General features: G+C 56.6%; 1 protein-coding gene across 1 annotated transcript in view; it reads right to left on the minus strand.

The window, feature by feature from the left end:
- Positions 1–1,741: 1,741 nt before the first annotated feature.
- Positions 1,742–16,466, minus strand: part of SRF (serum response factor) — a 33,162-nt gene continuing 18,437 nt past the window's right edge. Inside the window, exons 5-8 of the mRNA XM_045009983.1 lie at positions 14,618–14,737; positions 3,869–4,060; positions 2,788–2,864; positions 1,742–2,288 (exon numbers count right to left, since the gene is read on the minus strand). Of these exons, the coding sequence (XP_044865918.1) occupies positions 2,193–2,288; positions 2,788–2,864; positions 3,869–4,060; positions 14,618–14,737 (485 nt within the window). The 3' untranslated portion in view covers positions 1,742–2,192. The remainder of the gene's footprint in view (positions 2,289–2,787; positions 2,865–3,868; positions 4,061–14,617; positions 14,738–16,466) is intronic.

Below are 16,466 nucleotides of genomic sequence, written 5' to 3' on the forward strand. Positions count from 1 at the left end.
AGAGTGACAGCAGCTTTGGGAGTGGGGCGCCGGGGCAGACACCCCATTAGGCCCTGTCCCCGTCTCAGCTCTGAGGGCACCATTCCAATTGCAGCCGTGCGGCGAGGCGTATCCCAGCCGACACCAGGCAGGGCCCTCGAGGGCTCGGGCGCCTCGCGCCAGCCTCTCCCCCGTTCCCACCACACAGCAGGAGGGAGCAGAGGACGGACTCCCTGCCCCGTCCTCCCGGCACCCATCCCAGCCCCTCCCTGCCCTCCGGGGGCCGGTGGCTGGACTGTTGCCCGCCACACAGGCCGCCCAGACTGGTCCAAGGGACGCAGGCACGCTCAGAACCGGCAGAGCTGGCCCCAGTTCAATTCCTAGCACCTGTGGGCACGTCGGGGCGGGCAGCTTAAACGCTAATGCTGGAGGAACCATGTCCAAGGTTACAATACAAATTCAAAAGCAAGGCCCCGTCCTGTCCCTACCCCCCGCCCCCACCGTGGTACAAACCCCATGAAAACTGTACAGGAGCTGGACTTTAATTCCTTTGAGAATTACATAAATACTGAGTTTAACACTTAGAAAAATAAAGTCTTTTTTTTTTTTTCAAGGCTTCTCGTCTTTAATTTAAAAAAGTTACAGTAGCTGCTTCGTTCCCTAAGGAGTCAGCAGCCTCCTCTCTCCCCACAGAGCCGCTCACTGCAACCTACGTTCTCCTATCCCCAGACAGGACGCTCCTTCCGAGCGGAGCCGTTCCCCTCCTGCTGCGTCCACACGACCAAAGCGCCTCCCTCTGGGGTGCCCCCCCTCCCCTCCCCTCCCAGGTGCCTGAAGGAATCCACGCTGCCCCCTTTTGCCTCCTGAGCCAGGCTGCGCGGCAGCTCCGGGGCCCTGTAGTTTTTCCCTTGAACGTTTCAGTTGACTCCTCCATCTCGCATTGAAATGGTGCTTTGGAAAGCACTCACCATGGCAGGAACTGTGCCCGGATGCAGACAGCGCCCCCGGCAGGAGCGAGGCAGCACTGCGATGCACAGGGAGCAATCCTGCCGCCACATACCTGGGTCTTCCCAGCCCCGGCACCCGAACGAGAGCACATGGTGGCCTGGAGCGTCCCACGGAGATGATTTATGTCCATGGGCTGCAGGGCTCTCTAAGAAGGGCAGGGACCCACACCCAGGTTACCTTGCTCCCAGGCAGCTCGCTAGTGTCCAGGGGGCACAAAAGCAACTGCCTTGGCCAGGCAGAACAAGAGACATTTATCATGGGAAATGCAAACCACCCTTTACTTCCAGCTGGGCTCCCACGCAGCGCCCGTCCGGCCGCTCCTCATGGACAGTGCTGGGACAGCGTCACAGCCCCCAGGGACACCCGCCAGGCCAAGGAGGCATTGCACGGGGCCGGTGGGGCTGTGCCAGGAGCTCGCTTTCCTGTGTCCCAGCAGTGCCAGGGCTACAGGCAAGGGAGCATCTCGCCCACGGTGCTGCACTACCGCTGCTGGGGGGCTGCTTTCTGCCACGCAGGCCGAGCCACGGGGCCTGGCGCCTGTGCTGCCACCTGGGCAGGAGCAGGTCCTGTCCAGCCCACCCTGCCAGCAGGAGAGCAGCCCAGGAGGATGCTGATGCCCCAGCATCCCTCCTGGCAGGGGAGCAGACTCCGCCTGGGAGCCCCCTGGAGCAGCCTGCCGTCTGCAGGAGGGCGCCTGCTGCTGGGCCATGCTGAAGGCATGCTGCCTGGACCCGCCCTACCCCTCCCTGGCACATGGGAGTGAGACCTGGACCTGGGAAGAGAGCTCCTTCGGTGGGGGCTGCTCCCGTCGCGTCGCTGGGCCCGTGCCCTGCTCGGTGCGAATACTCCTGGCCAACAGCAGCTGGAGACACCCGGTCCGACGGCAAGGAGCCGGGCAGACACCAGGTTGTTTACTGACACGGCGGGGGAGCCCTGCCCTCGAGGGCCGAGTTTCTTTGGCTGGAGTGAGAAAAGCACAGGAAACGCAGCGTCCCAACGCAGCCCAGCCCCGGCTCAGCTCCACCCCGCGCCTCGTGTGTGCGTGCGTGTGTGTGTGTGAAGGAAACGTGAAAAGGCAACAATAAATAAGTGACGCAGTCCGTACGAGAGGGAATCGCAGCCGATCCCGGCGCTGGCGAGGCCAGAGACGGCACCCGGCTGGCAGCAGCTGCCGCAGTTCCCAGGCCGGGGCACCACAGGGCCTCTCAGTCACTCTTGGCGCCGTGGGACGTGTCCAAGTTCACCACCTGCAGCTCGGTCAAGTTGCTGCTGCTGCTGGACTGCTGGCCAATGACAGCCATCTGGAGAGAGAAGGGAGGCGAGAGCACCGGGCAGCGTCACGGGGCCACCCCAGGGTGCAGCCAGGGGCCACCCGGAGAGCCAGCCTGCCAGCTCCACCCATTGCAGGGGGGCCAATGCCAGGCCTCCCCATCCACAGAGCAATGCTTCAGGGCTGGGAGGGTGCGCTGTTAACAGCAGGGAGAAGGAGCAGCTCCCCCACCCGTGCTGCCAACAAGCAGCCAGGCTCTGGTCCTGTCCCATCTGTGGCCCAGCTCCTAGGCTGCTGCCGTCTCCCCTACGGGCTGGGGGTGCTGCGGAGCAGAGGCTGACTGCGTTCAGAGCACGTCCCGTCCCACGGGCACAGTGCCTTCTCGCATGCCCTCCCTCCAGCTGGGACATCCCCCATTACCGGTGACCTCTGGGGATCCCCGCGAGCAGGGGGTGGGACACACATCCGCAGGGCTGGTGTGGGGGAGAGGCTGGGTGGGCGAGGTACCCACCGAACTGCTCTGTGCCTACCTGGTGAAGCTGGACGGCTGAGACCGGAATCTGAACAGTGCCCGATGGGGCCGTCAGGAACACCTGGGGGACAGCACCTGCCACACAGAGTGAGCACTTAGATCCTCCGCCCCGGGACGCCGTGGCAGGCCGGGCCCCAGGGACCGCGCCCCGGGACGCCGTGGCAGGCCGGGCCCCAGGGAACGCGCCCCGGGACGCCGTGGCAGGCCGGGCCCCAGGGACCGCGCCCCGGGACGCCGTGGCAGGCCGGGCCCCAGGGACCGCGCCCCGGGACGCCGTGGCAGGCCGGGCCCCAGGGACCGCGCCCCGGGACGCCGTGGCAGGCCGGGCCATGTGAAACACCAGCTGTCGAGCCTCTGGGAGGCGGTTCGGCCACGCGCACTGGCTGCGTCACCCCGCTCCGCACCAGACCAAGCGGCCACAATGCGCAGGCCGGCTCACCAGGGCTCTCCATCGCCAAGGCAGCACAAAGGAGCCAGTGTCCATCCCAAGTCTCCTGTGCGCCCCCAAACTCTCTTCCCCTGTTTCTCACCTCCTCCCATGTACACCCCCAAATCCCCCATCCCTTCCTGTTCCCCACATCACCTGCGCACCCTCCCTAAATTCCCTTCCCACCCCCAAATCCCCCTTCCTTCTGCCCCCACCCACATCCCCAAAATGCCCCTCCTGTCCCATTGCGCCCATCTCCCAAGTCTCTCTGCCCCCCATGTACTCCCCAAATCCTGCTCCTGCCCCCACGTTCCCGTCCCTGGCGAGCAGGTCTGGGGCAATGGGTCGGTTTTGACAATGTCTCTTAGGGCCGAGGGTCAGTTTTTGCCAGCGCTCTGCTTGCCTGAACGCTTCTCCTGCAGCAGAGGCAGAGGTAAAACATCTTCACCCAGCCCCACTCAACAGCTGTTCTCTTTCAAAATGGCTGCTCTCCCCCACCCTTCTCAATGGCCCTGGGGTCACAGATGGCTCTTGGCACATCCAGCGCCCCCTGCTGCCAGCAGGCAGAGAGGATCATCCGGAGACGGATGGGGGCGGGGGCTGGGACATGCAGAAGGGAAGTCGAGCACAGCACGGGAAGCAGCCCTCTTACCCTGATCCTGGACCTGTCCGTGGGAGACCTGCATTGCCGAGGACGCCTGGGAGAAGGCATTGAGGACGGTCAGGCCCCCGTCTGCCAGGCCTGAGGTGGGCGCATACATCACGGCGTGAGGGCTGGGGTACATCATGTGACCTCCCACTGTGGTTGGCACAGACGAAGTCATGATCGTCGCTGGCAGCGTCACTGGCAGGAAACAGAGCAAGCGCTAGTCAGAGGCGCGGGAGGGGCTCCCCAGGGAGAGCACGACCTGCAGCCCCCCTGCACTGTCCCCACAGGGCCCCACCCCCCACACTGCACCCACAGTGCCCCTCCGGGCAGACCGTCACCCAGGGAACTCATGTTCAGCTGATTACCCACAACCCCCACATCCTTTTCAGAGTCGCAGAGGCCCCTATCCTGTAAGCGTGGCCTGCATTCTTCATTCCCGGAGATACGCATTTACAATTAGCCATATTAACACACACCGTGCGCTTGCACCCAGCTTACCAAGCGATCCAGGTCACTGAGTCAGTGACCTTCCTCTTTGTTATTTACCTCTCCCCTAAGTTTTGCGTTATCGGCAGACTATCAGGGATGATTTTGTGTTTTCTTCCAGATCATGGAATAAATGTTAAATAGCCTAGGGCCAAGAACCAATCCCTAGGGGACCCATTGGAAAGGCACCTGCTCAATGAGTCCCTGTTTACAGTTATTTTTGTGACCTATCAGTTAGCCAGTTTTTAATCCATGTCATGTGGGCCATGTTCATTTTATATCATTCTAGTTTTTTTTTTAATCAAAATGCCATGTGATACCAAGTCACGCCCCTGACAGGAGTCTATGTATATTATGACAACATGACTACCTTTAGCAAACAAACCTGAAATCTCAAAAAGGATCCAGTTAGTTTGACAGGATCTACTTTCCATAACCCATGCTGATTTGCACTAATTACATTACCCTCCTTTAGTTCTTTATTAATCAAGTCCCGTATCAGAGGCTCCATTATAGGGTGACCAGACAGCAAATGTGAAAAATTGGGACGGGGTGGGGGGTAATAGGAGCCTATATAAGAAAAAGACCCCAAAATCGGGACATCTGGTCACCCTACTCCATTATCTTGCTTGGGATCGATGTCAAGCCTATAATTAACTGGGTCATCCCAGTCACCTTTTTAAAAATTGGCACAATGTTAGCTTTCTTACAGTCTTCTGGAAATTTCCCAGGGCTCCAAGACTTATTGGAAATCAACATTAATTGTTCAGCAAGCTTCTCTACCAGCTCTTTTAAAATTCTTGAATGCAAGCTATCTGGAGCTGCTGATTTCAAAATGTTTTGACTTTAGTAGTTTCTATTTAATACCTCCAAAGATACTAGTGAAATGGAAAGTGTGTTATCCCTATATGATGAGACTATATCATCTGTTTATTCCCCAAATACTGAATAGAAATATTTATTGAGAACTTCTGGCTTTTCTGTGTTATTTTTTGATAATTGTACCATTTCCATCTATTAACGGACCAATACCATTGTCAGGATTCCCTTTGTTCCTAATATATTTTAAAAACTCCTTCTTATTGTCCTTATATCTGCTACGGAGATGGCCCTTTGCTTCCCTTACCAATTTTCTCCATGGCCCTTTGCTTCCCTTACCAATTTTCTACAATTCCTAATTTCTATCAACTTCCCCTTTCTTCCATTTCTTTTTCATACGAATAAAATTATTTGGTGACATTGCACTCCATATATTTTATGGAAATATGCTCATGAGTGTAAATATGATACAACTGGAATGTTTTATGAAAAAGGTCTCTTGTAAGGTATCATTACAAAGGTTATAACTTACTGAATACGTTCTTCTTACGTGTATGCATGTATCATTCTTGTATCTAAAGTTAGAAATATGAAGTACAACTCTGAGGTCCTATTGTAGTTATGCAAAATATGGACCATTAATGGTGGTTTAGGATCTTGATGGCTCCCATTGCCTACGACAATTGGTTGTAAATGGTTTATTTACCTGCAAGCCTTCCTGTGTACCTATGGGCCAACCCATGAAGAATGGAGACTAGGAGTCTTGTGACATGTGATCATGTCACATGATACTGGAATCCATCTTAATCCTTGTACTTTTCCATTGATGAGGCGGGGATGGGGACAAACACAGTCAGAAGATCCCCGCCTTGTGCCAAAGCTTAAAAGCTCCATCTTAAATCCGGTACATTTCCATTTAGGAGGGGTGGGGACCCAGAGACAAAGGATTCCCGCCTTGTGCCAAAGCTACAAGAGGGGGTGGAGCAGGACAAAAGGGGCTGCCAGTCAGGAGAAAACCCCTGCTTACCACCTGAGATGTCTGCTGGGACCAACAAGGACTGGAGCAGGGGAAAGGATTGGGCCCAGACTAGGAAGGAGTCTAGCCTGTGAAAGCAGCTTAGTGGAACATCTCTGAGGGTGAGATTTACCTGTATTCAGTTTCTTAGTGTATTAGGCTTAGACTTGCATGTTTTTGCTTTAGTTTGCTTGGTGACTTACTTTGGTCTGTCTGTTATTACTTGAAACCACTTAAATCCTACTTTTTAATACTCAATAAAATCACTTTTGTTTAATAATAAACCCAGAGTAAGTGATTAATCCCTGGGGGAGCAAACAGCTGTGCATGTGTCTCTATCAGTGTTACAGAGGGCGGACAATTTACAAATTTACCTGTATAAGCTTCATACAGAGTAAAGCGGATTTATTTGGGGTTTGGATCCCATTGGAAGCTGGATGTCTGGGTGCTGGAGAGGTAACCTGCTGAGCTGTTTGTAAAGTCTGTAGCTTTGGGGGTGTGGCCCAGACCCTGGGTCTGGGTTGCAGCAGGCTGGCGTGTCTGGCTCAACAAGGCAGGGTTCTGGAGTCCCAAGCTGGCAGGGAAAACGAGCTCAGAGGTAATTTCAGTACATCAGGTGACAGTCCCAAGGGGATCTCTCTGACTGAACCCGTCCATTTTTTTTTTATTTTTTTTTTTTTTTTAAAAACAGCTGCCTTCGTTTCCATCAAAGTCAGATCAGTTTTTCAACCAGTCCGGCCCTCTTCTCCGATTGGGGAAAAAATGGTTACTCGCCTTCTCATAACTGTTGTTCTTTGAGATGGGTTGTTCATGTCCATTCCAATCAGGTGTGTGCGTGCCACGTACACAACAGCCGGAAGATTTTCCCCCTAGCAGTATCCGTCGGGTGGGTCTGGGCACCCCCTGGAGTCGCGCCTTCATGGCCCTGCCGACCTGCCACCCCTTCAGTTCCTTCGTGCCGGCTACGCCGACAGAGGGGTAGGAGGGTGGGTACCGGAATGGACGTGAACAACGCATCTCGAAGAACAGTTACGAGAAGATGAGTAACTGTTTTTTCTTCAAGTGCTTGTTCACGTCAATTCCAATCAGGTGACTCCCAAACTTAAGTTCGGGAGGTGGGGTCAGAGTTGTCCACCGACTGGAGCACTGCTTGTCCGAAGGCCGCATCGTCTCTGGCCTGCTAGGTAACTGTGTAGTGTGTGGTGAAAGTGTGTATGGAGGACCACATCACTGCTCCGCAGCTTTCCTGGGTGGGAACCTGCGCCAGGAACGCTGCTGAGGAGACCTGAGCCCTGGTGAAGTGCGCAGTGATCGGAGGAGCGGGCACTCCTGCCAGGCTGTAGCACTCCCGAATGCAGGATCCACAACGAGATATGTTGTGATGACACAGGCAGACCTTTCGTTCTGTCCGCCACCTCCACGAATAACTGGACGGCCTTTCAGAATGATTTTGTTCTCTCGCTGTAGAAGGCTAGTGCCCTAGGGACAGGCAGTGAGTGAAGCCTTTGCTCCCTGCCACTCCAGTACAGCTTAGGGTAGAATACAGGAGGAGGATGTCCTGGTTGATGTGAACACCTTTGGGAGAAAAACCGGGGGAGGCCTGAGCTGGACTTTGCCCTGATGGAACATAGTGTAGGGGGACTCTCGTGTTAGGGCCCTGAGCTCAGACACCTCCTGGCTGAGGTTATCACTACCAGGAACGCCACCTTGTATAAGTAAGTAAGTAAGTAAGTGAGAGAGAGAGAGAGAGAGAGAGAGAGAGAGCGCGCGCGCGCAGGGAGCACGTCCCCAAGGGCTCAAATGGCAACCCTGTAAGTCTGGATAGGACTAGTTTGAGGTACCAAGCTAGGACAGGCTGTCAGACCTGCGGGTATAATCTGTCGAGCCCTTTACAGAAAGGGCTGACCAACGGGTTGGCAAAGACCGAGCAGCCCTCTGCGCCTGGATGGAAGGCGGAGATGGCGGCAAGGTGAACTCTTATTGATGTCATGGACAGTCCCTGCTGCTTGAGGTAGAGAAGATAGTCCAGTATAAGTGGCACCAAGGCGAGCGTTGGGGATGGAACCAGATTGACAATCTCTTCCATTTGGCAAGGTAGGTAGTTCTCGTGGAGGGTTTCCTGCTGCCATGGAGAACTTGTCTGACTTGATCAGAGCAGGACAGCTCCACTGGGTTCAGCCATGGAACTTCCACGCTGTGAGGTGGAGCAACTTGAGTTTCGGATGGTGGAGGCAGCCGTGATCTTGCGTGATTAGGTCCGGGAAGAGCAGCAGGGTGACTGGGGCTTCCACGGACGTTTTCAGGAGTGATGTGAACCAGTGCTGGCAGGGCACGGCTGGTGCTATCAATATCACCAGAGCTCGGTCCCTGCAAATCTTGAGGAGCACCTTGTGAATGAGAGGGATGGGCGGGAACGCACATAGGAGACTGTTCCTCCTCCCACGGGAGGCCGAACACGTCCGCGATGGAGCCTGGGCTGTGACTCAGGAAGGGGCAGAACTGCTGACACTTCCTGTTACGTTGTGTGGTGAACAGGTCTACCTGGGGAAAGCCCCACTGATGGGGGATTGAGTTCACTGCATCTGGGCGAAGGGACCACTCGTGGCCTGCTGAGATGGTCCGCCAGCTCGTTCTGTACTCCAGGGAGGGACGCTGCTTGCAGCTGTATAGAACATTCGATACACAAGTCCCACAGCATGAGGGCTTCTGGCACAGGGGAGAGGAGCATGCACCCACCCCCTCCGTTTGTTGATATAAAACATCGCCATGGTGTTGTCTGTCAGGACTGATACACAGCTCCCTGCTAGGTGGGCTGGGAAAATCTGGCATGCCAAGTGTACCGCTCCCAGCTCCCGGACATTGATGTGTAGAGCGAGATCCGCCTGAGACCAGAGCCCTTGTGTACTGAGGGCTCCCAAATGTGCCCCCCAGCCCAAGTCTGACACATCTGTCACTAGAGAGAGGGATGGCTGCAGACTGGTAATGGGGACCCTGCACCTACCACCCCCGGGTTGAGCCACCACAGCAGGGAGTTGAGTACTGGGCGAGGCAGGGTTACAATCCTGTCCAGACTGGCCGGCTGACTGATGCTAGCCAGGACTGAAGAGGCTGAAGTCTGAGCCTGGCATGCTGTACTAGGTACATGCAGTTCCGTGCTGTAGTGGTGGGGAATTGTCTGAGACCTCGAATAATAAGAACATAAGAAAGGCCGTACCGGGTCAGACCAAAGGTCCATCCAGCCCAGTATCCTGTCTGCCGACAGTGGCCAGTGCCAGGTGCCCCAGAGGAAGTGAACCTAACAGGCAATGATCAAGTGATCTCTCTCCTGCCATCCATCTCCATCCTCTGACGAACAGAGGCTAGGGGATAATGTAACCCAGGGCTAGAAATCTCACTTCGGGAAGGAATGCCCCGGCGTGTGTCGTATCCAGTACCGCCCCTACAAACCCCATCCTCTGAACTGGCCACAGCTTTGATTTCCCCTCGTTCAGTAGCAGTCCCAGCGTCATCGAAAGATGCTCTTATGAAGGCAACTTGCCTCCCTACCTGAGCCAAGGATCAGCCAGTCATGGAGGAACGGGAACACTGTACCTGCCGCCTGCGCAGGAACGTGGCCATAACTGCCAGGCACTTGGTGAACATGCGAGGTGCCACTGACAGGCTGAACGGGAGGACTGTGAACTGGCTGTGGGTGGTGTTCACCACGAACCTGAGGTATCTTCTTGTGGGACGGAGTTATCGCTATGTGACAGTAAGCGTCCTTCAAGTCGAGGGCGGCGTACCAGTCTCCTGGACTCAGTGAAGGGACGATGGAGGCCGAAGAAACCATGCGGAATTTGTGTTTCTTCACAAACTCGTTGAGTTCTCGCAGGTCCAGGATGGGCTTGAGCCCACCCTTGGCTTTCGGTATTAGGAAATATCAGGAATAGAAGCCCTCGCCCTTCTGCTCTTCCACTGCCCACAGCGAGAGGAGCGAGTGCACCTCCTGTGTAAGGAACTGCTCGTGAGAGGGGTCCCTGACGAGGGACCGGAAAGAGGGGTGGAAGGGAGGGAGGGCGCAGAACTGGATGGCGTATCCCCTCTCTACAGTGTGGAGTACTGAGTGGTCCGAAGTGATACAGGACCATGCACAGCAGAAAGGGGATAGCCAGGATGAGAAGGTAGGGTGGGGGTAGATCCAGTTCTCAATCTGGTACGCCATCATCTGGCCTGCAGAAGGCTTGGTCTGGCCAGAGCCCTGGCCTGAGGATGGATGCGGCTTCTTCCCGCCACACCTTTTCCTCCTCCGGGAACCGTCCTGTCGGTTTTGCTAGTAAAACCGTGGAGGAGGTTGCGTCCTGAAATGCCTGCGTTGTGTGGCGGGGGTGTGTATACCCAGGGGCTTGAGGGTATCCCTCGAGTCTTTTCAACTGTGCAGTCTTCTGTCGGTCTTTTCAGAAAAGAATGCCTGACCTTCAAAGGGTAGGTCCCTGGATAGGCTGTTGGACTTTGTGAGGTAGTCCAGACGACCTCCTCACGGCCATGCCCGTAGCCATGGTTCAGGTAGCTGCATCTGCACCACTGAGAGTCGCCTGCAAGGACGCCCTAGAAATGAGTTTGCCTTCCGCCACCAGGGCCTTACATTCGGAACAGGAGTCCGGACACAGCAACTCGGCAAACTTGGCCATCGCTCCGCAGGAGTTAAAGGAGTATCTGCTAACGATGGCCTGTTGGTTTGCAATCCGGAGCCGCAAACCACCAGTGGAGTAGACTTGCCTCCCAAATAAATCAACCGTTTTGGCCTCCTGGTTTTTAGGGGAGGGTCCCTGGAACTCCTGGCGCTCCCTGTGGCTCACAGCATCCACCTCGCTGTAGGGGGCAAGGAGGCCGGGGTCTTCCACAAAGCTTTTGTGGTTTCACTTAATAGTTTTAATAAGTGGCAGCGAGGGCCCGGAGAGGGTGAGGACGTTCACCATGGGATCTGTATTCTCTACCACCTCCTCTGCCTGGATCCCCAGGTTCTGGGCCACTCTGTGCAACAACTGCTGAAGGACCCTACTGCACTCCAAGGCCAGGGCCGATGACATGCCTGAAATAGGCCCATCTGGGGAGGACGAGGACGAAAACACTGGCCCATGGCCCTGGTCACTGCCCTCGGCGCCCAGGGGCTCGCGGTGCTGGCGTGCCGATGGTGCCGGGATCGGCAGTGTGGAGCTCAAAGTGGCAGGCAGGAGTGCGGGAGTCGTTGCCAGAGATGGACCCGGTGCCAGTTGCTGTGCAGGGCGATGGATGCCTACCTGGATCTCGACGCCTGGCTCGGACCCCGGGCCTGATGATAGGCCCAGGGAGCTCGAAAGGGCCACTGAGTTGGTGGTTGCCATTGAGGTGGCCACGGCGCCGAAGGGATCTAGGCAATACCACCAGCCTCAGACCTCTTGCTGCTGGAGCTATCCAAACAACAGGACTCCGCCTCGGACTCCGAAAAAGACGACCATGGAGGAGTGATGCTGACTGGTGCCATAGGGTATGTCTACACTACGAAATTACGTCAAATTTATAAAAGTCGTTTTTTTAGAAATCATTTTTATACAGTCGATTGTGTGTCCTCCCACACAAAATGCTCTAAGTGCATTAAGTCGGTGGTGTGTGTCCACAGTACCGAGGCTCGCGTCGACTTCCAGAGCGTTGCACTGTGGGTAGCTGTGAGTAGCTATCCCACAGTTCCCGCAGTCTCCACTGCCCACTGGGATTCTGGGTTGAGCTCCCAATGCCTGACGGGGCAAAAACAGCATCGCGGGTGGTTCTGGGTACATGTCGTCAGGCCCCCCTCTCCCTCCCTCCCTCCGTGAAAGCAACGACAGACAATCATTTCACGCCTTTTTTCCTGGGTTACCTGAGCAGATGCCATAGCACGGCAAGCATGGAGCCCGCTCAGCTCACTGTCACCGTACGTCTCCTGGGTGCTGGCAGGCATGGGACTGCATTGCTACACAGCAGCACCTCATTGCCTTTTGGCAGCAGACGGTGCATTACGACTGGTAGCCATCATCATCGTATTCCTGGGTGCTCTTTTCGCCAACCTCGGTGAGGTCGGTCAGGGGTGCCTGGGCAGACATGGGAGTGACTCAGCCAGGTCATTCCCATCTTCTGCCGAGCACCCAGGAGATGACGATGGCTAGCAGTCGTACTGCACTGTCTGCTGCCAGCCTAAGATGTAAGAAAGAGATGGATCAAAACAAGAAATTGACCCGATTGGTTTTGTGAAATCAACGGCCTGCTAAACCCAGGGTTTTGAGTTCAGTCCTTGAGGGGGCCATTCTGTGTGACAGTTGTTTGTGTTTCTCCTTGACGCAAAGCCACCCCCCTTTTTGTTGATTTTAATTCCCTGTAAGCCATGTCGTCAGTCACCGCTCCCTCCGTCAAAGCAACGGCAGATGACTGTTTCACGCAAAACCAGGCGAGCCGGCACCGGAAGCGCGGTGATGAGAGGGATATGGTCGGACTTCTCACAAAGTACGGGCCGGGCAATGTGCCCCAGCAATGTGCACATCATGCTGATGAGCTCTGCAAACACGCTGGCCAGACAGGAAATGAAATTCAAAAGTTCGCGGGCCTTTTCCTGTCTACCTGATCAGTGCATCCGAGTTGACAGCGCTGTCCAGAGCGGTCACAATGGAGCACTCTGGGGAAGCTCCCGGAGGCCAATACCATCGAATTGCATCTACACTACCCCAAATTCGACCCGGCAAGGCCGATTTCAGTGACAATCCCCTCGTCAGAGGTGGAGTAAATAAATCGATTTAAAGAGCTCTTTAAGTCAAAAAAGGGCTTCGTCGTGTGGACGGGTCCAGGCTTAAATCGAGGTAACGCTGCTAAATTCGACCTAAAGTCGTAACGTAGACCAGGCCAAAGAGTGGTGCCGGGCCTCTGGGGACTGCTGTGGTTTCCCGCATGGCCACTGGTGCCAGGGAGTGGCCTGACATCACCGCCGGCTTGCCCCAAGATGGAATAGGCGGCCTGGCTGACACCGATGCCTCGTCCCTCCTTGGGGAAGGCGGCGCCATCAGGTGAACAAGGTCCCGCGCCGCCTCACAAGTCTCCGGAGTGGACGGGAGTTGAATGTCCCAGCCATGGCAGTCCGGAGAGGAGTAGTCCGGTAGCAGGGCCGAGCGTGACTAGACCCCTTACAGGGCAGGAGTCGACGAGCCCCTGGGAGCTCCTGAGCCCAAAGTCAACTGGGTGGGCTGAGGTCTCCCTGTTGCTGTCTCCTTAGGCTTAGGAGGGGGAGAGCGCCCCCTCTTTCTTCTGGGGCACTGGGGATACAGACCAGTGCCTACCAGAAGTCTTATGTTCGGCACCGTGTCAGTGCCGGGAGTCCTCCGGCTCCTTTCTAGGAGCCAACTCCCGTTCTGTCGGTGTCGGTGCCGGTGCGCTGCGCACGGAGGTGGCGCTCAGCACGGGCTCCGACGACCGGGGGTTGGACTGCGGGCGGAGGGCTGCCTCCATGGAGGATAAGCCTGAGTCTCTGCTCACGATCCTTAAGGGTCCTCGGCCAAAGCCCTTTACAAATGCGGCACGTGTCCTTTTGGTGCCTCGCCAAGGCACTTCAAACAAGGAAGAGTGCGCAGGTCACTGTTTGGCATCAACTCTCCACAGACTTCCCCCAGTTTGAACCCCGGCGACCGAGGCATGCCCCAGCGGCGCGGGAAAAACAGGGGGACGGGGACCCCCCCAATGAAAACAGCCTACTACTACTACTGTTAACTTAAAGCAAAAAACGACTAACTATACACAAAGCACAACGAGACACTGCTGAAGAGCGAGGGACGTCCCAGCTAGCTGTCACTGGCAGCAGAAGGACTGAGGGGGTGGCAGCTCAGCAGGGCCCTACATTGGGCGCCATGAAGGCACAACTCCAGGGGGCGCCCAGGCCGATCCTACGGTTGCCGCTAGGGGAAAAAATCTTCCCTCGGTCGTGCACGCAGCGCACACGCCTGGCTGGAATAGACATGAACAAGCACTCGAGGAACAACTGAGACTTTTGGGGCATCTAGTACCGTGTTCTTAAATGATTCCCGACGATCATTCACATTGATCCGACAATATTCTTCCTACCAGCTGATGTGGATCGTAGACAGCTTTGTGAAATCGGCTCTTTTAAAGCACACGGAATATATATTACTGGTCTGTATTTTATTCTGCTTGCACATTATAAATATGATTAAGTGACGATCACTTGGACTTAAGAGACTCTTCATTTTTAGTTCTGTGATCAGTACCACTTTCTGCGTTAGGACAAAACAATGAAGAACTCCCTCATGTTGGCTACACCCCTTTTCGTGACGTACTTCCTGACCCCCTGAGCAGGGTGCAGACCAGCCCTCCACGGCCAGGGAACCACAGCCAGGCCTAGCGGCCGGGGGCAGCGAGCCAGCCGCCGCGGAGCAAGTTACCTGTTCCACTGGAAGAGGTCTGGGCGAGGTCGGTGCTGCTGTCGCTGGATGGAGACGTTTGCTGTGGGGCCTGATGCACCTGGATGGCCTGCACGGGAACCTGCTGCGTCACGGTGCCGCCTGGGAGGAGAGAGGAGAGCCCTTCACCGCACGCTCCCCCGGCCGCTGCCACCCAAAGGCAACGCAGGGACCTGCCGGCCCCGCGTCACACACCCACCCCGTGCCTGCAGGCAGGATGAAAGGAGAGCAGAGCGTTTAGGCCCCACTCCGTGGGCTGGGACACGTTCACACGGTGAGGGGAGGAGACCCACCCCTCTGCATGCACCTGATGGCACCCGCCCGCCTGCCGGAGGAAAGGCCGACCTCCCGACTGGGCTCAGCAGCCCCGGAGACTGACAGCAGCAACCCCTGCAAGGCGTTACTGCCTGGAGCAAGCCACGCAGAGGGGGCACGTGGGACACCTTCCCCACCTGGCACACAGCCCTCGCCTACCCCAGACAGGGGGGAGCCCAGCCAGCAGCAATATGGTCTGCCCCCCTGCCACACCCCATCCCTGCCCCCCCTCACCACTGGGACTCTGCCCACTAACTCCTGGTCCAGGCCCCCACGGCAGCAACCCCAGCCCCTGCCTCCATCAGGAAAGGAGTGGGGGTGGGGCTGTATCCCGGGGCATGGGAGCTGGAGCCGAAACCCACCGCCCAGCACAGACGCACTAGCCGAACAACGTGCGGGTGCCACATCTGACTACGCCAGGTGACGGCCACAGGCCAGCCCCCCCCAGCCAGCCTCCTCCGGGCGCTCGGTGCTCCAAGGGGGAAGCTCGCTGCGGCCCTGGCCCTGAGGGGGACCCGGCTACGAAGCTGGCTCTCCCCGTAGCTGCTCCGGATGCCAAAGGAGAAGCCCGATGTTCCTGGGAGCAGCCGTGTGACACGGCACGAGGCCTCCAGTCTAAGCTGCTGGGCCCCGAAGGAGCTGGGTGCGGTTTTTGCACAATACACACACAGCACAGCAGTCACCAGGCTGGCTCAGAGCAGCCCAGGGTCCTGTCTCTGACAAGCCAGGACCAGCTAGTCCAGAGAGAGGGCAGGACACCGAAAACAGGCAGCTACCGATGGTCTGAACCCTGCCAGTTAGCGACTGGCTTCTACCTGGAACCACGAGGAGACACCCCCCCTTGCACACCCCAACCCTGGCAGAACTTTCAGCTTGCCAAGTCAAGGCGCTGGGACATGCCAGCTCTCCAGCTGCCTACGCAACCTGAACTCGGCCCTTGTGCGTGCGCAATGGGTGGACCGGGTGCGTCGATTCACCATTTCCTTGTGTCCGGCTCATTCGGCGCGTGGCCCCACACAGCACGTGCCCAGGTAACGAAGGCTTTGCTGCAGTGCACTCCGCAGGGTGGGAGTGCGTGATTTTGCTTTGCTCCCATTCTTTTCATGGCGGGTTTTATGTAACTTCCAGTGTTTTCAGAAAGCAAACAGAAAAAACAGGAACCACGCTGAGCCCCGCCTCGGTCATCTACAGGGGTAGAGCCTTTTGAGCCCCAGCACAGACCTCCATCACTGGAGCTCACTGAGTAACTGAAGCAGTAGTAGGCTGTTATCTTCTATGCCAGGGAGAGCCACGCTTTGCCAGTGAGGCTGGCAGCAGAGGAGTGCTGGGACTCGGGGATGCCGGGCTCAGTACCAGGCTCTGGAGGGATGTGTGCTCTCGTGGGCACAGACGCTTCCTGCCCGACCCCCGGCCCTCCCAGCCTGACTACTTCTATAGGATGGCCCCTCCTCCTCCTCCTCTCCTCCCCGAATTGCAGCAATTGCTTCCTCTTCCCTCTCCAGACTGCCTGGGCACC

The sequence above is a fragment of the Mauremys mutica genome, chromosome 3 (genome assembly GCF_020497125.1).
Source record: "Mauremys mutica isolate MM-2020 ecotype Southern chromosome 3, ASM2049712v1, whole genome shotgun sequence".
Lineage (NCBI taxonomy): Eukaryota > Metazoa > Chordata > Testudines > Geoemydidae > Mauremys > Mauremys mutica.